The 25,052-nt window shown below is 42.5% G+C and overlaps 2 protein-coding genes across 2 annotated transcripts; one reads left to right on the top strand and one right to left on the bottom strand.

Annotated features, from left to right (window-relative positions):
- Positions 1–3,199: 3,199 nt before the first annotated feature.
- fbp1b (fructose-1,6-bisphosphatase 1b) lies at positions 3,200–7,683 on the top strand. The gene is made up of 8 exons (XM_079734894.1): positions 3,200–3,471; positions 4,216–4,378; positions 4,462–4,554; positions 4,964–5,104; positions 5,388–5,525; positions 6,349–6,468; positions 6,845–7,034; positions 7,405–7,683. Exons 1-7 carry the CDS (start codon positions 3,302–3,304, stop codon positions 7,031–7,033), a joined length of 1,014 nt encoding a protein of 337 aa, XP_079591020.1. The 5' UTR covers positions 3,200–3,301; the 3' UTR covers position 7,034; positions 7,405–7,683.
- Positions 7,684–9,036: 1,353 nt separating this feature from the next.
- Positions 9,037–20,947, bottom strand: c9 (complement component 9; the record flags this gene model as incomplete). Its single annotated transcript, XM_079734234.1, has 10 exons — positions 9,037–9,197; positions 10,326–10,560; positions 11,066–11,241; positions 11,369–11,488; positions 12,255–12,495; positions 12,895–13,101; positions 13,186–13,324; positions 13,625–13,769; positions 14,071–14,221; positions 20,819–20,947. The coding sequence occupies 10 exons, from the start codon at positions 20,945–20,947 to the stop codon at positions 9,037–9,039; spliced, it is 1,704 nt and encodes a 567-aa protein (XP_079590360.1).
- Positions 20,948–25,052: the final 4,105 nt, after the last annotated feature.

Below are 25,052 nucleotides of genomic sequence, written 5' to 3'. Positions count from 1 at the left end.
AGCTGCACTATTAATCTATTTCCTTACCTCAGTAGTTTAAACTCCTCTCTGACATGCTCTGAGTGAGTCAAAAACTGTTCTACTCTGTCTCTCCCAGCTGAAGTCTTGTAGTGTTTTGACTGAAGTCTCCAGCTAGTGCCTCTAAGTCGTTGAGGAGGGACAGAAAAACGTTCACAAATAGTGCGGACCCGCACTTTAGAATCATCCAGGACTGACACTTCCTCCCCATGGTATGTGTCTTAAGCTAAGACTGGACCCACTCTATAATTACAGTGCAAGTCTTCCTCTAAATGCCAAGCCATATTCTTGGCATTTCTTCTCAACCACAGACCTCAAAGTATGTCAAGCAGTGAATGAAAAATGAGCAAAAAAGGGAAAATAAAAATAAAGGTTTTTTATATGGGGACCAAGGATCCTGAGGGTTTCAAACCATGAAATTGTCAAAATTGTAAATACGGTGCAAGACATTGGATACTTACAACTAGAGCAATGTAAATAAAACAAGAGTTGTCCATACAAATTACCTGGTCCATTTCTTACGGTGTACACTGTCCTGAGACCCAGCCAGATCCACCAATAGAATACTAATGTCGTCTGCAGACACAGATTTACAGGAAAGAAAAATTGTTATCCACATCCCACATCCCTCATTAGCTATCTCTTTCATTTGTCCCCTTCTCTTTCTCTCCAAGCCCGTCTCTCTTTCTCAGAGGCCCAAGCCTCCCTATCTCTCTCTTTTTGTCTCTCCTCTCTTTCTCTCCCTTTCCCTTTTCTCTCTTTCTGTCTTTCAATTCATTCACCCCTCTCTCTCCCTTTCCCTCTGTCTGCCTTCCCCCCCTCTCTCTCTCTCCATCTCTCTCTCTCCACCTCTCACTCTCTCATCGCACTATCTCCCTCTCTCTCTCCACCTCTCTCTCCCCCTCTCTCTCGCTTTCTCTCCCTCTCTCTCTCTCTCTCTCTCTCCAGCTCTTTCTTTGTCTTTTTCTCTCTCTTCCTCTCTCTATTTCTCCCTCTCCCCTTTCTTTCTCTCCACCCCTATCTCTCTCTCTCCCCATGTCTCTCTCTCTATCTATCCCTCTCTCTCTGTCTCTCTAAATCAATAGCAGATAACCTTACAGTGCTTACATGCAGGTAATATAATGCCAAACGAGACATCATACACCCCGGGAGGAGCAGAATCAGCAGAAGCGGTGGCGCTGAGTTGATTTTCTCCTCAATAAGCACACGTTACAGTAACTAGTTAATAGGTAGAAAAGTAGGATAATGTCTGCATGCTTATGCAGACATTCTCAGTTTAGCGCTGTTGTCTCACAGCGCAAAAGCCCCTCACTGTCACACAAAGCATGCTGGGAAATATCGCTAAGAACCTAATGAAAATGAATTTTTACCACCTCTAGAGCTCTAGTGATCAAGTAAGGACATTGTATCAAACAATCAAGATTCCAATGCCTGGCAAAGAGGTGGTATTAAAGTGAGTGAAATGAGTTATATTGTGACTTGGATATGGGCTTAGGCAAAACTGACTACCATGGAATGCTATTTCAACCCCACATTCAGGACCACAGGGCGGTTGTGCCTGCAGGGCTGTTGTTATACCCCTTCTAATGTATGAGTGACATGGGATGTTTAAAAAACACAGACATGTACTAGACTTTGAATTGTTGTCCCTCCTTATGGTAATCCATGCATTCTTGAAAGCCTATTTAGACATTCAAGGGAAAGTACTATGTCTAGGATCATGGTAAAATACACATTACACAGAAGAATATTAGAATTCATTGATTGTTTTTGTATTATCCCACATCCTAATCCATAAGTCATGTCTATACACGTTGTTTTACATTTGTTTTGTAAAAATACTGGCAAACAAGATAGCTTTTGGCCATCTCAAAACATTAGCTCACAACATTAGTTTACAGTGATTGTAAGAATGCCTGTTTAGTCAAGCTTGTTTAAGTTCAAAGGTCAAATAAGCTGCCTGCTGTGAAACAACGTGTCCCTTACGAATTGCCTTACGTGGGAGCTGACCTGTGCCTAATACATGTGCATGTATTAGGCAAGAGAAAGGACAGTTAAGACCTAAGAGACACATACTGCTGTACTGTATATCATTGCACACACGCACACATACACACACTAACATGCACACACACACATGCTCACACACACACACACACACACACACACACACACACACACACACACACACACACACACACACACACTCTAAGATGCACACAGGGGCTGAGGTATTAACCTGTGATGTGAACTTTACCCTCTTGCATGATCCTGGATAGTTATTATAGCGTCATGCATAGACTGCATGCTGCCTCAACCCCACAGGTATTTACATTACCATGGTTATTAATATCATTGCATTGAAAGTATGTGGCTTGCACTTTGTACACTTTGTGTACAAAAATCCCTTCAGATCCATACAGAACCCTTAAAGATGTGTGCGTCATGGAAAACCCCAGTGTTCACCTTTAGACTGCAGTCCATCGGGGTTGAAAAAGCATGCTCTTCGCAGACCGTGTTTGATCCTGTACTCAAATGCAAAGCTACATTGGAGAGAATTGCATGAACATAAATCCACTATGAGTGGTTTATTATTTATTCAATGTTTTGAAGAGGTATCCCGTATACACTCTCATGTTATTAAGCGCATAATCCATAATATATAGAAAGTTGCTGTCGTCAGAATAGTTGGAATAGTAAGATTTAATTTTAACTCTTAATAATACATGTTACAATAATACAAGATATATTGTTACAATGTTTCAGTGTATTGTAAGACTGAAATGGAAAAATGAGTGTGCCCGATGTGAGAGTAGGATGTCTTAACTAATAAGTTTAATCATTCATTTCTGGCCATTATCTGTCCCTGTTAAGTTACTTATCCTTGATTAATTTAGTGGAAAATAAGTTGATTATTAATTTGTGCTCACATCCTAAATGCTCAGATTGTAATGTGTAAATGTGCAGATTCCAGGCTATAAACATGCACATGTTGTTCGACTGTATGATGCCAGCGCCATTCACACAGAGGAGGAACATTATCTCAGTATCTTCGCACTTTGCTCCCCCTCTCTTCATAAGCACACCGTCCAAAGTGATCCCTGTCCCCTGGAGGACGCCTGGCCGCGATTGGCCCAAATCAACGCACACCCCTGTCTGCTCTTCCTCCACCTTTGCACCGCTGTTCCATTATAGCGTCAGCGCTAAACTTCGTCTCCCTTACTTGACGCAAAACAGGGGCCAGTTCTCCCAGTCACCAAGGTTTACCAGCAGCAGCATCGACATGTCCGACAAGGGGGCCTTCGACACCAACGTGGTGACCCTGACCCGGTTCGTCCTGGAGGAGGGGAGGAAGGCGCAGGGCACCGGGGAGCTGACCACCCTGCTCAACTCCATCTGCACCGCGGTGAAAGCAATCTCCACCGCTGTGAGGAAGGCAGGCATCGCTAACCTGTGAGATTTTACAACTTATTTTGTCAAACTTATTTTAGCATTCACTAACTAAGACTATTTGTAGTTATAGAGGGTTATGTATGAGCTTTATGTGTACCCTATCGTCTCCTTTCTCTGCAGTTGTTTTGTTTAAATTTGTTAACGGTCACATGTCATGTTGTTTGTGTCTTTTTGTGTCTTGTGTTTGACTAAAGGGGTGTGTCAATGACAGCTCCAGCCTGAATGTACTCACTAATCATTAATCATTGATTATTTGTATTCATTACTTAACAGCTGATAATCTTATCGGCTGTGTTGGACCAGGGTGCCCTCTGCAACTTCTACTCTGCAACTTTTCCTCTGCAACTCTGATCCGCTTGCAATGTTATTAAAACACGGAAATGCAAACGAAAATACAAACTTTATAATTATTACTTTGGTTTATCGCCCTGCACTGCATTTCGTTCACTACTTCTTTCGCATAAATAATTCGTTTCAAGAATGTCCGGTTTCACTGCATTCCTTCCTGAAACGTGGGTGTGCTTGGTTTATTTACTTCCTCTTGGCGCCCGCATGCTACTATGGGCTCATTCATTCACGTTCAGTTCCTTCACTGGCGATGTCGCAAAAAGGTGTTTTGGACTGACCCTCATCTCATTGTCTGTCCTGACCCTCATCTCATTGTCTGTCCTGACCCTCATCTCATTGTCTGGCCTGACCCTCATCTCATTGTTTGACCTGACCCTCATCTCATTGTTTGACCAGCTATGGCATCGCTGGGAACACCAACGTGACGGGTGACCAGGTGAAGAAGCTGGACGTGCTGTCCAATGACCTGGTCATCAACATGATCAAGTCCTCCTTCACCTCCTGTGTGCTGGTGTCAGAGGAGGACGAGAAGGCCATCATTGTGGAGCCAGACAAGCAGGTGTGTGTGTGTGTGGGTGGGTGGGTGGGTGGGTGGTTAGTTTCGATCATCAATATCATTGACGTCGCTCATTTTCTCCACAGGGTAAATACATTGTTTGTTTCGATCCTCTGGACGGCTCGTCAAACATTGACTGTCTCGTATCAATCGGATCAATCTTTGCCATCTACAGAAAGGTATGTGTTTTCTAATCCGTCATTTTACACAGAAAATATGTTGATTATTTGCATTTGAAAAGTACATGTTGGATCAAGTTTGTTGTTTTTGAAAGCATTTGAGCTATTAATACTACTAATAATAATAGGACATTAAATATATAGATATGTATATGAAATGTATATACAAAACTATCAAAAAATTGTGTGTGTGTGTGTTTATTTAAAGTTAAAGTTACAACAGACAACCATAGGCAGAAACGAGGTGACTTGCATAACAAGGAACCAAAACATATCAGTTATCAGCAGATCACAGTAGCCTAGTGTGTGTTTGTGAGATTGGGGCGGGGTTGTGTCAGAAACACGTTATGGTGAAATCTCTGGACAGTTAGTGCTCACCTGCTCACGTTTTGGTTCTCTGTTGTTCCAGACCACAGATGGCGCGCCCAGCGAGAACGACGCCCTGCAGCCCGGGAGAAAGATGGTTGCTGCGGGTTACGCCTTGTACGGGAGCGCCACCATGATGGTGCTCTCAACCGGGCAAGGGGTCAACTGCTTCATGCTGGACCCGGTACGTCTCTACCATAGGAATTTTTATTTTTTTATTTAACCTTTATTATTCAGGGAAGGCCATATAGAGCAGTCTCTCTTTTTCAATGACGCCCTGATGACAACATACAAATAAAAACAGAAATACGAATGTACAATAGACATAAACAGTAGGTCAGCTGAAATATATATATATATATATATATATATATATATATATATATATATATATATATATATATCATGAAATATGAATATCAAATACCGAAAAAGACTGATTTTTTATTGTGTCTTGTTTCATGTAGTCCATTGGTGAGTTTATACTCACTGACAAAGACGTGAAGATCAAGAAGAAGGGAAAGATCTACAGTTTGAACGAAGGATACGCACAGCATTTCAACCCCGATGTCACTGAGTACCTGCAGAAGAAGAAGTATCCAACGGTAAGGACAACACATCCTCCAATCAGGAAAGATCTCTCCACTTTGGAATAGGGTGTGCCGACTCTTCAATGCAATGCAATTGCAACGTGAAGACAGGTGTCTTTACCAGAACTTCCCTGACGGTATAACAAGGACCATATCACACTGAACATAGCTGGGAACAAAATAAATAAAAAAGCCTCCATCTTTGGCCTCAATTTATACAAATTCATGCAATTCCTTCTTTGGGTGTAATGGAAGCCAAGTAAATAGACCAAAGTTGACTGCAATAGCAAGATCCACATGCGGAGAATCAAAAGCTATTCATATTCTGAGTGCCAGGAGGATTGTACAACATCCTGTATGACATCCTGTATGTTGTACCCACATGTACTGTAGGGGGCAGTACAGTGTAGTGGCTAGAGTGCTGTACTCTTTATTTGATCCCCACAGACCATCTGTAGATCTAGGAGTTGCCCCGAGAATATATCTTCAATGTAGCAATGTAATTGTTCTGCATTCAAACGCCCTTTCAGATATATATTCTTATTCCAGCAGGCCATGTCAGAAAGGAGAATGACAATTAACTCAAATACTATATATTTGTGTTTATCTAACTACTTTTCTAATTTGCGATCCCTCTGAGACAGGACACATGCATAGCATGTCCAAGTTATTTCAGAAGTTTCAGAAGTTTCTAATTGAAAGAAACTGAGAAACATCAGAGGTTTGAAAAAACAAACCTCTGAATTGACAAAACTGGATTTGGTAAACCTAGTGGGAGTCTGCCCCCATGTGCCATCCACGCATGTACTCAGCACTTGTTCTTCACCACCTTGTGTAGGACGGCTCTGCTCCATACGGCGCTCGCTACGTGGGCTCCATGGTGGCCGACGTCCACAGAACTCTGGTCTATGGAGGAATCTTCCTGTACCCCGCCAACGTCAAGAGCCCCAAAGGGAAGGTAATGTCATCAACCAAACCACTCAGCCCGATGGCTGCTTTAGGCCACTCATCCCCATGGGAATATAATGGGATAATGGAATTAAAGGTTCCATGACATGCCACCAGGTGCTCATCTATCCGTCACACATCTATGTGAACATGCCCACCTGTGATGTCATAAGGGGCAGATTTCCAAAACGGCTTGTACCGGCTAATCACACCACACCTGGTGGCATGTCATGGGACCTTTTAAATAAACACCAACAATGCGGAAGAAATAAAAGTATATGCCAGTGTGTAAGGCCATGTAATGAAAAGCACCCCTCTTTGCATGACCCCCATCCCGTGGATTTCCCGGTCCTCATGCGGCCTTTTGGTTTGTTTTTGTCCTTCAGCTCAGGCTGCTGTATGAGTGCAACCCCATGGCCTTCATCATCGAGCAGGCAGGGGGGCTGGCCACCACGGGCAGCGGGAACGTGCTGGACATCCAGCCCGCCAACATCCATGAAAGGTGTCCCGTGGTGCTGGGCTCCCCCGACGACGTGCAGGAGTACCTCGCCATCTTCAAGAAGCACGCGAAGTGAGGTGAGGTGGCGATGTCTCGGACGCCGTGGTTTTAGATGGCCTCGGTAATTTTATATTCAACTCCCCCACACACCGCCCGTACTTACTAACATGTAGTCATAATAAGAATAGATTATGTTTTTCACCACTGTATTTATATTTACAATATTATCTACTTCCCCTGTTAAAACCCCTGTTAGAACCAGGGCCCGGGAGGTTATACATGACTACAGTTTTCCCGTTTCGGATCAGATTTGATAATGTACTAGGCCTGTATACTAAAGTGCATTGCAAAAGGTAAATTGACGTCATGTGTGTGCAAGTCAAATGTTGTTTATACATTAACAGAATGACATTAACATGGCAAACATGTGTTCATCTAAATCAACAGGAGAACCGTGGAGCAGTGAAGAGGAAGATTAACACACAGGACTCCAGCAGCACCTTCTCTGTGCCCCAGCTCCTCCGCATCGACCGGCTGATGAAGGCACAAAGGGAAATCAGGAGCGATTGTACGCAATTGTGAACACTCAATGGGTCCATGGGGACTGTTATGTTGTGTTCCTATAAATGTGAATGTCTGAGTGCTATTTATCTAGACTTAGTTTCAGATACCTATTCAGTTGTTTTTCTTTTTTTTTTTTAAATAAAGGAGTAATTGATGAAACAAGTTTTTTCCTTTGCTGGCTAAAATCTGTGTGTCAACTTGAGGTACTAAAATTTTTTATTCATAAATGGATACGCATTTATTGTGCCATGTGCCAAAAAAGTCAAAACAAATGTTATCAACTGCAGACTTATTAACACTATATTTTAAAAAGGGCAACGGCACCTATATATTTGAGCATATTTTCATATCTAAGTATCCAATACAAAGGCCGGTTTGACAATGAGGTTTAGAAGCAGTTTTGTGAGCTACCAGCCTTATTCCTTGACTTCACCTATGGTTCTTCTGCTATCTTTCTGGGAAAAATTTGCCCAGATAACATCTATACAAATCCCTAGATTGTTTGGTAGGAATATATTGAAGCTAATGAATTGGTAACCGAGATTTTCCACTTCTTTGAGGAGTGGGAATCGTTGAAACCATGGCAACAGCACGTTCTTGAGTTCACATTTCATGACTGATTCCTGCAATAACTGAATCATATCTGTCATTAGTCGTTGCATTTGCATCCTTCATTTACAAGGAATTGGCATCTGCAAGACTTGCTTTATTCAGAGGTGACAACCAACAACCAAAATAATGTCTCTTCCTCTCTGCTACATTAGTTTCTCTGCTATTTGAGAAGTGTTGCAATTAATGCACCAGTGAATGACATGTAAGATTGATTTCCTGAATCAGAGTTGATTGACATGTAAGATTGATTTCCTGAATCAGAGAAGAAATACTCTGATAGGCAAGATATTAGCAAGCTATGTTGATTTGTAAAACAATTGGGCCAGTTCCAGTAAGCCTATTGGGAGTTTAGCCTAGGGGATTGAAACAAACAGGATAAACAGGATAGGATTTGTTTCGAGCACTTGCTTGAGGTTTGTGTTCAGTTTCCCAAAACATCTTCATTCTGTTCATTATTTTAACTGCATTAATATTTCCGAAATCACCAAATGAATTAATCCAAATCAATCAGTAACATTGTAGCATAATTTCCTAATTGATTTACCAAATAAAATATCCAATTTAACCAAAGGTGAGATCATAATTACACATTGTTTGTTGTGTAGTTTTCAACTGAGACAGATTGTAGTTTCACTATAAATGTAGCATAAAAAGGCCTTCTTGTATTACATCAGTAAAAACACAGTGGAAAAAAAGCAACTTTATTTTTGCGATACAAAAGCCATTATATTTTTGTTGTTTCAGAAATCATGAAGAGAAAAAAAGAAATCCAGATTCCTATATCATGATCTGTGTGTGTGTGTGTGTATGTGTGTGTGTGTGTGTGTGAGGGTTCATGTGTTTATGTCAGTGTTCATGTGCGTGTGTAAGTGTGCATGTGTGTGTGTGTGTGTGCTTGGCGTCTCAGCACTCCTCCCGGCCCAGGGTGGCCCCGCTGCAGCTGGCCCCGTGCAGGCCCTCCAGGGTACAGGTGCGGTAGCGGAGGCGGTGGCGGTCGCCCTGGCATGCCGACCAGGGGCTCCAGCAGCCCCAGTTCCCCAGCTGGGCCACCCTGGGCCTCGGCACTGCAAAACAACATTTAACATTACAGACATTTGTAAAATGTATACACCTTTTTATTTTTATACGTAAAGATATACACATTTATACGGATGATGATTCGGGCCACATCTGAATATTTTCGGACCATTCAGTTTAAAGCGAGAATTCTGAGATTAAAGTCAGAACTACAAAAGAAGAATCCAATGTGTCCCTACTCCTCCTCCTTACATTTAAAATAGAACACATTTACGATTGTTGAAATATAAGATAGAAATAGATCTTAAATAGCAGATGGACAAGGCACACAAGGCCATCTTTACATCTTAACCAACTGCTGCAGTAGTGTACTGATTGGTCTGAATGCATAGTCAATTGAAAATAAGCATATGATACAATCCCATACAATGCATATTATAGCATACAAAGAAGGTAGCCGTGATGAATTTGCGTCCAGTTACATCGAGTTGAACTGGGGGTTGAGGAGTACCCAAGTTTCCAACTGTGAACCCTTGAGTTGACGCGCCGTTTGAGTGATTTTACCTTTCGACCTCCGAGCTTTAATACAACAGCAGCATTTGTATCAAATACACAAACAACAGGGCAGAGAGAGTCCCAGCCGAGCCCTCTCGCCTCCTATCCCAGCTGCTGACCTCGGAGGGGCAATGTAAACCAGACAGGTTGAGATTCAACTTGTTATGCTGCTCATGATGTAAATTATTCCAGTCTATGCTTTATTTTGATCACGTTTGAAGCTAACATCAGTACCTCATTGGACCACTATGTAGTGCTAACACCAGCTATGAACGGTTTCTTTTCAATATACTGGTCAATGCAACACCATATAAAGTTTTGAGTTTGAAGATAGTCAGACACTTCAAATATGGCCATTTTGCCATTTCCGCCCAGGTTTACCTGGGTCAATTAAAACCTGTAGGCGTGGCTTATTAACCACTCCGCCCACTTCCAACGTAAACTATATTATAATTCTTACTTGTTTTCGATAGTTTGCTTCATGAACCACCTCCAGAACTCAAGTTTGTTTAACTTGTGTCTCTGAATAAACCACATGTTAAACATTTACTACTCTTCGAGTCATACCTAGCCCGAAACAACAACACCACAAAGGATCAAATCATTTTTTCATCGCTCACAGTTAATGTGCGCTGCCTCAGGTCTGAAGTTCTGGCAGGCCAGGCCATGGAACATGTGAGGGCAGAGACACAGGCACCTGCCGTCGACCAGCGCCACCGTGCCTCCGTTCTGGCACGGCTTGCACTTGCACATGTTGTACTCGGCCACGTAGTCCGCGATGGCGCGCTTCAGGTGGGCCACCCGGGTGTTGGCATCGGGCATGTCCAGCGGGATCACGGTGTAGATCGGCTCCGGCTGGAACACCACCGTGACAATCAGCGTGGTTTAATGGAAGACTAGGAGTTGTTTTTCTCATGTATATAATATTCTACACATGGCATAATATAAAATATAAAATCACCCTCTCCCTCTCTCTCTGTCTTTCTTTCGCTCTTATATGTATATATTTATTTATAAAGTCTGAAATAGTCTGTAGAGATATAGTCCGGCCAATCCAGGGCTCCTTGCTCACCTGGGTCCCTAGGCTGCACCATAGGCAAGCCTGTGTGTTAATCCGTGTCTGTATATATACATATATTACTAACTGTATATATATATATATATATATATATATATATATATATATATATATATATATATATATATATATATATATATATATATATTATATTGCATTATACTTGAATACAATTATCTATATTCCTCATCTAAACTCATATGTTACTTCTCATGATGTTGCCTGGATACAACCCTGCGGGGGAGGTTCTAGGTCTAGCTCATTCCACAAGCTGTTCTCTACCTCACTGTGGATCAGGGCGGGGTTGTTTATGACCGACTGAGCCCACTCTCTGTACACGTCGGCGTTCATCGTCCCTTCCTTCTGGACGGTTGTCCTCATGGAGGCGGCGGCTGCCATGTCGCCTCCGTTCACAAATACGTGCACCTTTTCCACCATGGCCTCCTGCGTATTGCCCTCTGCGTGTGAGATGGGGCAAAATGATCAGGACTTATTTGTGCATGTGCTTCGGTCAACGTGGATGAGTGTGTGAGCATGTGAGTTGGTGAGTGTGTGCCAAGGGAAATGGGATTAAAAAAAACAAACCTTCTTTTTTGGTCGTAACTGAATCACAATCCTTATCGTTTTTATTGGCCAAGACTATGCTGGCCACTTCTAGTTTTACACCAACTGTCAGACATTCTTTCAGTGTCTCCTCGTTCACGCCTGAAACAAGCACAGAACATCAAAAGGTTTACACTTGACATTAGGACATAAAAAGGTGCTGTTGGTAAGAGCTGTCATTTCTTAGATTTATGCTACAGCCATCGGCCAGCCATGAGTGATGGTATCTGGTTAAAATGCTCTGTGAATATCTGTCCTGGTTGACTAGTGCACGCCTCTTAGCCTGGAAACAAGAAAAATCAGCAAACTCATGTTCATTTTCCCTGGCCCCCCTCCCGTTCAGATAGATCTCCAGCAGACCTGGTCTTCGCAGGGCGAATCACAACCCATCTAAAATGGGACGGGTTCAATACGATGATTCAGTTGTGGAACGGTCTGTTGACTCTGCTATCGCGACAGTATTAAATTAATTGGAAGGTTATTTTTCTCTAAAATAAGATAATCAACTTGCCGAAGGCTTTGTTGATCCAAAAGATGTGTTTGCCATACGTCTAGTAACAGTTTAATTTACCCACTGGCCGTACAGCGCTACGTCACACATTTCAATGCTCTGATGGTTTCTAGGTCTGTTCAATTGCTTCCAGAGGCATTTGTTCCTGCACCCACGGATTTCACCCCATGGAGAGCTGAAAATGAACTGAGAGGTTCAAGCCTTATACGCGCGAGAGACAGAGAGAGAGAGAGAGAGAGAGAGAGAGAGAGAGAGTTTCAAAATCTCTCTCTCTCTCCTGCTGTTCTCTGCTCTCAGCTTTGACCTCGGTTCAACCATAACAACACACATATGAAAATAAAGGAAAGCCACACCTACCCTTCTGGGTGATGACCTCATTGTTGAGCACGTACACCAGCTGGTATTCCCCTCCGAACTTGCCGTAGCGCGTGTAGTGCGTTCCGTATATCTCCATGAAGTCAAAGTAGGCTTTCTTCTCGTACTGGAGGGGCAGGAACCGAACTTCGTTTAGGAACTCGTTGGCCACGCGCAGGCTCCGCGGACGCATCCGGAAGCTGGCGAACTGCACCCGGCCCTTCACCCTGACAAACCTCTGGCTCTGGACGCACACAGCACACAAAACGGGCTCCTCAGGGGTCAACGAGAGAGAGAGGGGAGGTTGGGGGGTGGGAGAGAGAGATGGGGGAGAGGGAAGGAGGTGAAGACAGAGAGGGTAGGGGGGTGGGAGAGGGAAGGAGGTGAAGACAGAGAGGGGGCTGAAGAGAGTGGGGGTAGGGTAGGTGGGTGGTAGAGAGGGAGAAGGGTAGGGGGTGGGAGGGAGAGAGGGGTGAAGAGGGAGAGGGGGAGGGAGAGAGGGAGAGGGTAGGGGGAGGAAGAGAGAGAGGGGTGAAGAGAGAGAGCGGTAGGGTAGGGGGATTGTTGGAGAGGGAGGGGGGCTGGGAGAGAGAGAAATAATAACATGGAAGAGACTATGTTCTGTTAGTTAAACCTTTCATACCGTCGTCTTGGTGGTCTCGTGGAGTTCTCTCACTATGTCCGATGTTTCATGTCCGACCTCGATGCCGGCGCCTGCTGACAGGAGCCCGTCCCCGAACTTGAAGCTCAGTCCCATGTCAATGCTGTGACTGTTTTCTTTCAGAATCTCGTTAACGAGGCTGTCGCTGTTCGAGTAGACTTCATTAGTAATTGTTTCCTCGACATTTGTCTGAAAGAAAAAAAATATATACTTCAATTGATTTTGTATTGTATCCTTACTCTTCGTCTGACGATCAATAGTTACTGATATCACCTCATAGTTGAGCACTGCAACGTTCCAGGGGAGTCTAATCTGCGCCTGCTGTGTGGGGTCCCACATCTGACTGCAGAATCCGTGGAAGTACTCGTTGAAGAAGGGGTTTTGTGCCGGGGAAGAGCCCAGGATGTTGATCCTAGTGCGTTAAGGAGAGACCGTTGGCTCACTACCATCACTTCACACACGTTACACTCACTTAACACACGTCTTCTGAAGATGTCCCTTTGGGAGTCGAAAAAAGTGCCAGAGGTTTTAATGCTCCTGTCATGTATTTTAGAACATATCTGTCACACAAAACCATAGCTTCACCAAAACAGAGAAAACGTCTGTTGTTTCAAATCCCATGCTTCTACTCTGTTTGTGTGTGTGTGTGTGTGTGTGTGTGTGTGTGTGTGTGTGTGTGTGTGTGTGTGTGTGTGTGTGTTAGACCACCAACCCGTATCCCGCTAATCTGCCTAGGCGGTTGGTTTCCAGCTCCCTGCTACGACACGGTTTCCGCGGCGGGCCCTCACAGTCCTCGTCTGATTGGTCCTCACAGTCGATATCGTAGTTGCATTCTAGATTTTTCTTTATACAAGTGCCTGGGAGAGACAGAGAGAGAGAGAGCGAGAGAGAGAGAGAGAGAGAGAGAGAGAGAGAGAGAGAGAGAGATTAACTCTCTACTATCCTGGCCATTGCCTTATACTTTATAGTACTACAGTGTTCGATTTTGAAACTGTTTTGGCAATAATGGCAATGTCCATGCCAATAAAGGATGACTTGAATTGAAGCGAGAGAGGGAGAGAGAGAGAGAGAGAGAGAGAGAGAGAGAGAGAAAGAGAGAGAGAAAATACAAACAGAATGGTCTCCAAATCTGTCCAAGCTATGAAACTAAACGGTTACCTGACTCGCACTGGAACTCCGAGATGCTGCAGTTTGGGGCTGGTGGATTGACACACGCCTCCTGCGTGGGGCAGAACTCTTTCTCCCCTAGTGATCCGGCGCAGGCCTGCCCGTTGAACTGTCCGAATTCTATGATCCCTCGAGTTCGACTCTGAACATGGGGAGCAGTGCAGACAGGTGGACCACAGACAGACAGGGGGATGACAGAGAGCCAGGTGGATGACAGACATGTGGACGACAGGCAGACAGACAGGTGGATGACAGGCAGACCGACAGGTGGATGACAGACGGAGGATGACGAACAGGGGGATAAAGAACAGGTATGTAAAAGACAGACAAGTTGATGACAGACAGAAAAGTGCAGGCAGACAAGGGATGGCAGGCAGTTAGATGACAGGCCGACAGGTGGATGACAGGCAGACAGATATGTGAGTGACAGACAGACAAGTGGATGGCAGACAGACAGGTGGATAACAGACAGACAAGTGAATGACAGACAGAAAGACAGACAGGTGGATGACATAGACAGTTGGATGACAGACAGACAGGAGGATAACAGCCAGACAGACAGACAGGTGGATGACAAAAAGACAAGTGGATGACCAACAGAAAGACAGATGGATGTAAGACAGACAGATACCAAATCAGTGTCAGGCTACTTCTAGCCTTGTAAGTGGTTTAAAATAGCAATTGAGTTTTTACCATGAAACATGCCCCTATCTTTCCAAGCTTATAGCTTTTTGGTAGAATTGGTTAAAAATAGCCAACTTAAGAATGCATCTATATGCACTTGTTTGCTCCCAAACGAACATACCAACTCGTTATCATGCCAAACATATCCCAGATCCATTTTACACCAGATTTCTTCTTTAAACGGACAGATGAACACACCGACAGACCTACATCAGAACCAAACATCAGCATCGCAACAACGGCCACAGGAGGCCATGTCTTTATATATTAAACATAAATAATGCCAGCACAAAGTACCAGCACCAGAGAATGTAGATTTGTTTTTAGATTGACTAGAGTTTTTTGCCCGCGCAACTCTAGTTGTAATTAAACCCATAGCAATAATGTGGAAACCCCAGTCGATAATGCAACAAATTTCTGAGACCATAATATAATAACATTTTGCCTATAATGTTACAACGTATAACATTCGTTCACCACAAATGACTCTTAAAAGCAGTGCCAACATTTAAATGTTTTTTAACCATTCAGCAAACAAAAGGCAACAAGCTGATTATCATTTAGGGGGCCACTCAATGACATGCAGAAGCGTCATCAACACGCCCAATGAAGTGGTGTGAGAAATACCAACTTTCTACTCCTTTGGTACGTATAAGGTCATTTATATTTCCTACGGAGAAAATACTACCTCAGGGGTAGTATTATTCAGGAGATTTTCAGGGTACAATTTTCAGAATATTTTGTTCACACATACGGCCCATCAGGACTTACACGTGTGTCTGAAAGCAGCTAGTGTGTGAGCATTTGATTACATTATAAAATTTGTCAATTTATGGTAACAGGGGTAATTGTTCAATGGAAAGTGTAGAATACTATGCATGCAAATCAATTATTAAATAGCTTTTACTGTTATTCAAGGCTGAAAAGTGCATTGACATTTTAAAATGTAAGGAAACTACTATTGGTTAGTTGAAAATAATAATCATCATTGAGATTAAACATCTTTTCCAGTGTCCTGGCCAAGACAGGCAGCAGTGGCCTACAGTAACACATAGCATACACACAAAACTGAAGAAAAGATATAACCGCAAGCGGTGATTAACGGGGTCCGAAGGAAAGATGTTGATGTTCCCCTTAATGCCATACTGTGCCTCGGCTTTCCTTGTATGTTCGTACACATGTGCGTGTGTGTGCGGTGTGTGTATGCGTTGTGTATGTGCGTGCTTGCGGTGTATGTATGCGTTTGTGCGTGCTGTGTGTGTGTGTGTAAGCTGCAGGCTGCTTGGCACATGCGCACTGACCAACTTGAGTAACTGGTGCGACAGGCCTGCTATTATAATAACTAGACTAATAACTATTATAATAACTAGACTAATAACTATTATAATAACTAGACTAATAACTATTATAATAACTCGTGCATGCGTTGCGCTCGCTCAACCTCTAGTTGTAATTAAATCCATAGCAATAATGTGGGAACCCCAGTCGATAATGTAACAAATTTCTGAAAATAATAATCATCATTGAGATTAAACATTTCATCCTGGCCTGTGTCCTGGACAAGACAGGCAGCAGTAGCCTACAGTCACACATAGCATACACACAAAACATAAGAAAACTAAAACAACTAAAACAGTCTGCAGGGGGGAGGGGGGATATCAATATCGCAAGACATTTGGGGAGGCTCAAGGAGGAGAGTAATATTAAGTTTGAGCAACAATGTGTACAGACATTTCGGGAGGCTCAAGGAGGAGGGTAATATTACATTTGAGCAACAAAGTGTAGTCTTGTGGTGGACTCTATAGACATAATTCACCATACTGTGTCACTGTGTGACATGTTTTCGTTCTGTGTTATAGGGACGCTGTGTCTTTAATTTATCGCGCGTTTTTTTTGTTGATATGCCGGTCGGCGCGATATTTTAATTTAACGGTTTTTATATGACAAAAAGAACGACCTGCCGTTGCTTTTTTGAGGTGAGAAATCGTCTCTTCCCTTCTTTTATAGCAATATTATCTACAGTCTATAGACAGAACGTCTTACCTGGGAGAGTTTGTCGACGGCGGAGCCGTTATGTTTAAAAACATAACGTCTTAACTGGGGGAGTGTGTCGCTGCGGTGTGTGCGTGTGTTCTTACCTGTGCGTGTGTGTCAATGGCGGAGCCGTTATGTATAAAAACATAACGTCTTACCTGGGCGAGTGTCGCTTTGGTGTGTGCGCTTGGGTGTGTGTTCTTACATGCGCGTGTGTTGATTGCGGAGTTGTTATGTTTAAAAACATAAAGTTTTACCTGGGCGAGTGTCGCTGCGGTGTGTGCACGTACGTGTGTGTTCCTACCTGCTCGTGTGCCGATGGCAGAGCCGTTATGTTTAAAAACATAACATCTTACCTGGGCGAGTGTCGCTGCGGTGTGTGTGCATGCGTGTGTGTTCTTACCTGCGCGTGTGTCAATGGCGAGGCTGTTATGTTTAATAACATAGCTTCTTACCTCGGTGAGTGTGTCGCTGCATTTGTTTTGACGTGCGGTTTGTGCGTGTGTGTGTATGTGTGCGCGTTTGTGTGCGTTTCCGTGTATGTTCGTGCGCATGTGCGTGTGTGCGGTGTGTGTATGTGCATGCTTGCGGTGAATGTGTGCGATCGCGCGTGCTTTGTGTGTGTGTGAGCTCCAGGCTGCTTGGCACATGCTCACATGAGTAACTAGAGTAACTGGTGCGCCAGGCCTGCTATTATAGTAGTACGATGTCTTTTTTTATATAGCACCTTTAAAAACAATAGTTTACAAAGTGCTTTGACATAAGACAATTAGGAAGACATTTATGAAGAGAATAAAAAGAATAGAAATACAGCGTCACGTAAAAGCAAGTCTGTAGAAATGTGTTTTAAGAAGTGATTTAAAAGAGGTTACTGATTCAGCAAGCCTTACCTCTGCGGGCAGGACGTTCCAAAGCCGAGGCGCCCTGGTGGAGAAGGTCCAATCACCTCTAGTCTTGAGCCTCGACCTTGGAACAGTAAATAGGGCCCCGCCCGCGGATCTAATGCTGCGAACAGGCTCGTACGGGGTCAGCATGTCAGTTATGTACCCGGGGGCTAGACCACGACGAGCCTTAAAAGTGATCCATAAAATCTTAAAATTGATTCTAAAACAGACAGAGGGCCAGTGCAAAGAAGCTCAGACACGAGTGATGTGATGTCGTCTGTTAAAATATTATAGTAGTAACTTATTGCTCAAATCCGTATGAATTTACGTCTCACTTTCTTTTGCTTCATATTTGTTTCGACCAATCATATTGCTGGAGTGGGAATCTGCAAGCACCTAATTGGCAGTACAGCAAACAAAGAAACACAAATGAGGACAGCAGTAGTGAACTAAAATGAGTCGGTAAAGGTTTCAAATAAACAACTATAGACCTCAACGGCACAAATCCCCTTCTGAAAGCGTCCAACCACAGGAATGATTTTCTATTTGAAATATCTCTGTAATGAAACAGAAAACAAGTCATAACTCAGCCCCTTGCAGTTTCTGGCTTCCGGGCCAGGCTCTGTGCTCCCCCCCCAGTATTTCCGCTATAGCATAGTAGGACTGCTGAATCCAAGATCACAAACATAAACGCTAATAATTGATCCATCTACTAGGGCTGCAACATTAGTCGACTATGGATTAGTCAATCTTATTTTTTAAATCAATTGGTTATTCATCAAATACCAACAATTTGCAAAATAATGCTTTAGACATTTTAATTTTCAGTTGGAAAATGATTATGAAAAGTTATCATTTCATAATGGATTATTATGAAATGATTACTTTCGTTTTTCTATTGTACTTGTCAGATAGAATATTCACTAAGTAAGACATCACTTTGGATTTCCTATGATAATATAATATATGTAATATTGTTCGATTAATTGAATGAAAATAATTGTTACTTGCAGATGTACACTCAACTATTATAGCTCTGCATTTAATTCAAGTGGCACGATGCAATCCATGAGTTGACTCACCCTCTGATTGTGGCACGAATTGCACGTAGTCCACTGAGACCAACGGTCGTATTGACAATTCACTTGTGGTGGATCAGGCAACGGGTTCCCCCTAAATAGACACATATGGTAAAAGAGTTGAAAGTTATTGTCTAATGGTTTGTCGTTTCAAATTTCCCCAATATCCAAAAGGGCTCATGAAATTAAACCTAAAAATAAAGAAAATCAAAGGCCTACATTGCCTGTCCAAAAATAGTCAGAGTGAAAAACAGGCCATAGAGGCTCAGCTGAAAAGCGTTTTTTATGGACATCATATCGAGCCCGCAAGAGGGGAGAATAAATGGTGTGCTAGGACTCGATCTGACCCTTATGAACTATTTCCCTGTCAATGATTATCCAAAATAAAGATAGACTTTTGTTGTCAACAAAGTTCTTACAGTCTTACATTTTGATCATGCAGATCAGATTTGTTAAAAAATCCTTTCCTGATGAATGTTTGGTCATACATGGAATTGCCAGTATTCAATTTCTTATGCATATAAGTTTATTCAAAAGCTTGAAAGAATAAAGGACACCTCTTTCTATGTTAAACTGTTCCATCTCAGCAAGCATCGTGCTATTGATTAGGCGATCCTTTGTTGACTGGTAGTTAATCACCTGTATATCCTGCCTGCTGGTGGTTGCTCATATTCTATAAAAGGCTGATAATATGCTACAGCTTCATTCAACTTTGGATCTAGAGTGAGTTACATAGGAATCCAATTAATTTGAATATCCTACTTTCAGGCACACATGTTAATGTTCCGATCCTGAGATAGCCATAATAATAGGGATCTAATAAGAGTGATAAGAGAGGTGTTAAAATCAGTTTAATTTATTTATCATCCTTGTTCATTATTTGTCTGGTTTTGTTTGACGGTTTCTGGCTTCGATTAGATATTATCTTTAACCTCAACAAATTATGCAAACTAGTACAATTTACGGGAGGTGAAAGCAAATACAGCAGTTCCAGTAATAGTTGCCTATGGGAGTGGCCTATGACAGTCACTCAGTTGTGCCTTCCCAGCACCTGACTTTCACAGAGTTGAGTCAGCTCACCTAACATAACTGACCCTTCACCATCCACCAAATTTTTCACAAGATTAAATTTAATCTTCTATAACATGCACCCATATATTCTGTAATTAATACATGAACACAATATTCTGAAGAAAACCCAAAATGATTGATTCTTGGTTCATTTACACAAAGCTAGATAAGGATTTATTAACAATAGTGCACTTCAGTCATTTACTTAGGCAGTGGCGGACGGAGGCACCAGGGGGGGCGACCGCCCCCCCTGGTGCCTCCATGGTTGAAAAAGTGCCCTCAAGAGTGGTGAATACGAGAGAAAGTGCCTCATTGGCTGCCCTTTACATGTGAAAAAAATGAATGGGTGCCCTCTGGTGCCCCTTCATACAATAAATTATGACGATGTGCCCTCTAGAGCAGGGGTTCCCAAACTTTTCAACCCGCGACCCCCAAAATAACGGTGCCAGAGACTGGCGACCCCCACTATCCCCGGATGTAACTGAAAAAATAAAATAAAATGTGCGCACAGGCCATACGCACTAGGCTTATCCAAACACGGGCTTAACGACAACACAAAAGAACAGAGCAGCCTGATATGATTTTACATATAGAAATGTACTGTTTGATAAAAAGCAGAATCCCTCAGTCAAAATAATATCCATGTAACATGAGTGCACAGTATTGCTGTCATGTGCAAACTTAACTTTGAAACATTACTTTCATTTCCATTTGAACAGAAGAATATCTCAGTCAGGGTAATATCCACAAACTGTTGTAAACATATGTACATTGTTGCTGGCAACTATGTTTCAGCGTTAATCTCATCTAATGAGATGGATGCGCGCTATGCGCGGAACACAGCAAGTCCATTCTCGGTTTAATTGTTGAGACGGCCGCACGGAGATCATCCTCCACATTTAGACCTGATCTGTATTTATTTTTAATATATGTCAGTGCAGAGAAAGTTTTTTCGCACAGGTATGTGGAGCCAAACGGCGTCAGTACGTCCATCGCGGCCTTGGACAGCTGTGGATATTCCCTCTCGACTGAAATCCAGAACTCAGCAAGCGTCTTGGAATTAAAATCTGTCTTTAAAGTGCGGTCACATGACAGCTCAATCAGTGCGTCCTCCATGCCGGCTGACAGATGACTTGCGGCGGTTACAGTGAATGGTGATTTTATCCAGTCATATTGTTCCGGAGCCGTTTCCTCAGGGAAATACTTGTCAAAGTGTTCCAGGAGGGCTGGAAGGTGGGTAGTTATAGACGTCTTCACAATGTGAACACTCAGATCATTTTCTTCCATGAATTCGTCCAGCTCATTAAACATGTCAATCCTTCCCATTTCAACTCGTGCAGTCCAGCGATCCACTTTTCTCTTGAATGCGGATTTTATCACTCATTGACATGATGCTTGTGTTTTCACCTTGCAATGACAGGTTAAGTCCATTCAGTCTGTCAAAAATGCAAGACAGATACGCTAGCCTTGTTAACCAGTCAGGGTCAGTCAGGTGGTCAGCGAGCTGGGACCCATGCTCCATCAGAAATAAGCGCACCTCGTCCCGCAGCTCAAACAGGCGGCTGAGAACATTTCCCCGCGAAAGCCATCTGACTTTTGTGTGGAACATCAGGCGCTCGTGCTGCGATCCCAGTTCGTTGCAGAGAGTGGCAAACAGCCTGGTGTTGAGTGGACGCGATTTAATGTGGTTGACAACCACATTGCAGTTTTTTATTGCAGTCTCAAGAACACTTTTCAGCTCTGGGCCGAGCGTTTTACTCGCAAGAGCCTCTCTGTGGATAATACAGTGCGTGAATTTTATGTGGGGCGCCACTTGTAAGACTCTTGCTTTAAGTCCTTTCTTTTTCCCCAGCATTGCTGCAGCACCGTCTGTACACACATCGATGCATTCATCCCAGGACAGTCCCTCTTCTTTCAGTTTGTTGTCAAGTTTTGTGAAAATGTCCTCGCCTGTGCATGTTCCCTCCAGCGAGGCGCAAAATAGCAGGTCCTCGTTAAGTTTTCCATCAAAACTATATCTAACGAAAACAAGCAGCTGGGCACAGTTTGATACATCCGTGGATTCGTCTAACTGTAAAGCATATTCCAATCAGCTGACTCTTTATCAACGGTATTAACCAACGTTTCATTTTGAAAAATCATCAAAAAGTCATCAATGAGCTAGTTCAGAGAAAATCTACTGGTCCGCTTTGTGATGTTTACTGTGGAGCCGTAAAGTGAACTGACACCTGCAAATTATGCTATCGTTAATCTGTCGTAATCACCTCAGGAGGAAAATCTGTAGTTTTATTTTAATTTTAACTACCATGTTTCATAATTTTGACAACTATGGCTGAATTCTTCTGTATTTTATTTTTTCCAAATTTATTTTATTATTATTTTATTTTTTTATTTTTTTATTATAATTTATTTTATTATTTGATTCATGGAAATCATTCCGCGACCCAACCCTCGGCGTCCCGCGACCCCCCGGGGGGTCGCGACCCCCACTTTGGGAACCCCTGCTCTAGAGCAAGAATGTGGCCCTTTTATTTTTTCGCCCCTGCCCTTCAAACACTCTGAGTCCGCCACTGTACTTAGGCCTATACAAAAAAAGAAGAGATTTAGCCTGCTTTTACTCCGAACCATAGCGCACTAGTTGCCATAATGACGTTACGTATGGCAGCTGAGCTGCCGTAAAATGGTCATTGATGCACACATTTTTTATATATTTTTTCGGTAGCCTACCTGTGGGACAATGACGCCTCGTCCTGATTGGATGTACTTTCTGTCAGTCTGCTATTAGGCGCTGTCACTCTGAAAAAGTCTCCCCAAAACACTATGTGACCGTTCCACTCTGCAGAAATTAACAGAATGAGAATAATGAGGGGTATTTCTAACAAACAGGCATTTAACACAATTCTAGTATTACCCCCAAATGCAATTATTAACCCTAAAAAAGCATGATATAGGATATTTAATGTCCGCGTCCGAGTGAAGGTAAGGCTTCCCTTCCAAGGTTGTATGGCCCACTTCGCTTATTACACCTCATCAACAGTTAAACAAAGATGGTACTAAAAAAGTGTCAGGAAGTTGGATCGTAACCATTGGGATAACACGCCCCCTCTTTCGTATAACTCTCAGCCCAAAAAGTTTCTTTGTTTTTTTATCTCATTAGTGTTTAAATTCTATTCGAAAAAGTGGGCTCACCGGCTCTTTTAGATCAAATCATTTTATTTGAAAATCATGATAATTAAAGCATAGGCTTGAGGATAAGAATATCAAGGCCGTTCTGCTGTCAATACACCTCAAGAGAGGTGAGAGTTGCCCACGCAGACAGGCACTGCGGGAAAATAACCTCCGCTAATGAGATCGCGAAATCCAAGAGTTTGGATCGTTGGATAGGAAGTGCGTGGAACTCATGCTTTATATAGTGACGTCAATGGGCTGTCACAGTCTGCTTTTGTATGCCACTGACCCTTTTTCAGCCACGTTTCCAGGAAAAAAACGTGTCTTCTTTTGGGTGAATACGTTTTTCTAACAGTTATCTTTTTCAGCCAAATGTCCAGGAAAAGAAAACGCATCTTATATTCGGGTCAATACGGTATTAGGCTAATTAAATGCATAATTTCCGCTTGACGAAATAAATTTTATCATAACCCACTTTAACGCCGAATCTATTTCAAAATATGGCATTTCCACTGAGAATAAAAGCCATGTATTTTTTTGGGCGCAGACGCACTGATCGCTCGTGTTGCTGGAATTTCGTAGGAATCTTACAAAAAACTGCATACATTTTCGTAAGATAGAATAATAACCGTTGTATGAGGATACGTTGCACACATAAAGGCAATTTCGTTATGACTTTAGATGTTACATTCCAATATTTGTAGGATTATCAACCTATTTCCCTCTAATAAGTCGGTTTGTGGACACCCATTGTGTAGCAATTAAGTGTTTAAATGTGTTTTATAAATATACCTACATGCAGTGGTGTAGTGGTCCCTGGAGAAGTGGGTATACTCTAAATGTTTGCCCGTTTTTAACGCAGCCCAGAAAAACGCCCTGTTTAAGAAACAGTGACATGTGAGACTACTCTATTTAGTTTACCCAAAAATCCGTCAGTAGTATTTGCTCATTGTCACATTATTTCTACTGCTTGATCTCAGGGAGGAAGGATTATGAAATTACTAAACCAATACTGGCCCACAGACTAGTGAGAGACAACTATGCATTTTGAGTGAACTATTCCTTATTCCTGGAATGACACCTATTCTCTCACTTGGCAAGTCAGTAATTTCATTTGTAAACTGTGTCTTTGAACAGCTGATTTGCAACACATAGCATGGGCCAGAGTGTGCCACTATAATGAAATGAACATGACTTGATCAGGAGCAGTTTGTAGGTATTACTGGTCACACAGGCAGCCTTCATGAATGTAAAATATAGATGAGGCAAACATGGTGTTTCAGTAATTTTTTGAACATTTATTTAAATAAAATACTTCAGATCTGAATTTGACAATGCATCCTTGTTCATATTTCACCTTAGATTAAAAAAAACGTTCATCATTCTCTGCCACATCAATCATCTTGTTAGATATATATAATATCAATACATATATAAATATCATATGATGATTGAACATCATCATTGAAATTATTCAACAAAACAATATGTAACAAAACAACAATATTTAGCATTTACAACACATCAACAGTGATATAAACTCTCTAAAGTACTGGGTTTCTAACCTTGCTCATATTACAGTATTTTCCAGACAGACTTGCTTTCTGCAGGAGTTTTCACACTGCACTGTCTAGAACGCACAGAAGAGGCAGCACGATGGTTCTTCAACCAGGTCCTTGTATACTTTCTAGGATCAAACTTGGAAGTAGGCGGGCCATTGATATTAATCATCATCAAGTTTGATATGTTTGAGATCAGTAGGACAGCCCTTTTGTCTGAGCTCATATTATTCATAAGGCTAAAGTTCCTCTCACACTCTGCTGTACTGACAGGGAATGTTTTCACACAGTTCATGAGTGGTTTTACGTCCTTGGGCTCACTAGTGGGCTGTTCCAGTAGGTCCCGCATCCCATTCAGTGCTTGGTCTGTGCACAGGTTAAAATCGCTTGCACAGTCGCTTAATTTGTTCTTCACCATGGCGGATGCTGGGCTTTGATGGCCATTTACTCTGATCAAGGATGCTGAGGTCCTTGATGGTCTCATCCTCAAAAGA

The sequence above is a fragment of the Pollachius pollachius genome (genome assembly GCF_949987615.1).
Source record: "Pollachius pollachius genome assembly, chromosome: 4".
Classification (NCBI taxonomy): Eukaryota; Metazoa; Chordata; class Actinopteri; order Gadiformes; family Gadidae; genus Pollachius; species Pollachius pollachius.
The sequence above is the reverse complement of the archived record's forward strand: the minus strand, read 5'-3'. Positions and strand labels throughout refer to the sequence as shown.

Coding starts and splice junctions, on each gene's coding strand:
- fbp1b (XM_079734894.1), top strand. CDS start 3,302: ATGTCCGACAAGGGGGCCTTCGACACCAACGTGGTGACCCTGACCCGG. Junction 5,105..5,387: donor ACTGCTTCATGCTGGACCCG/GTACGTCTCTAC, acceptor TGTTTCATGTAG/TCCATTGGTGAGTTTATACT. Junction 5,526..6,348: donor AGAAGAAGAAGTATCCAACG/GTAAGGACAACA, acceptor CACCTTGTGTAG/GACGGCTCTGCTCCATACGG.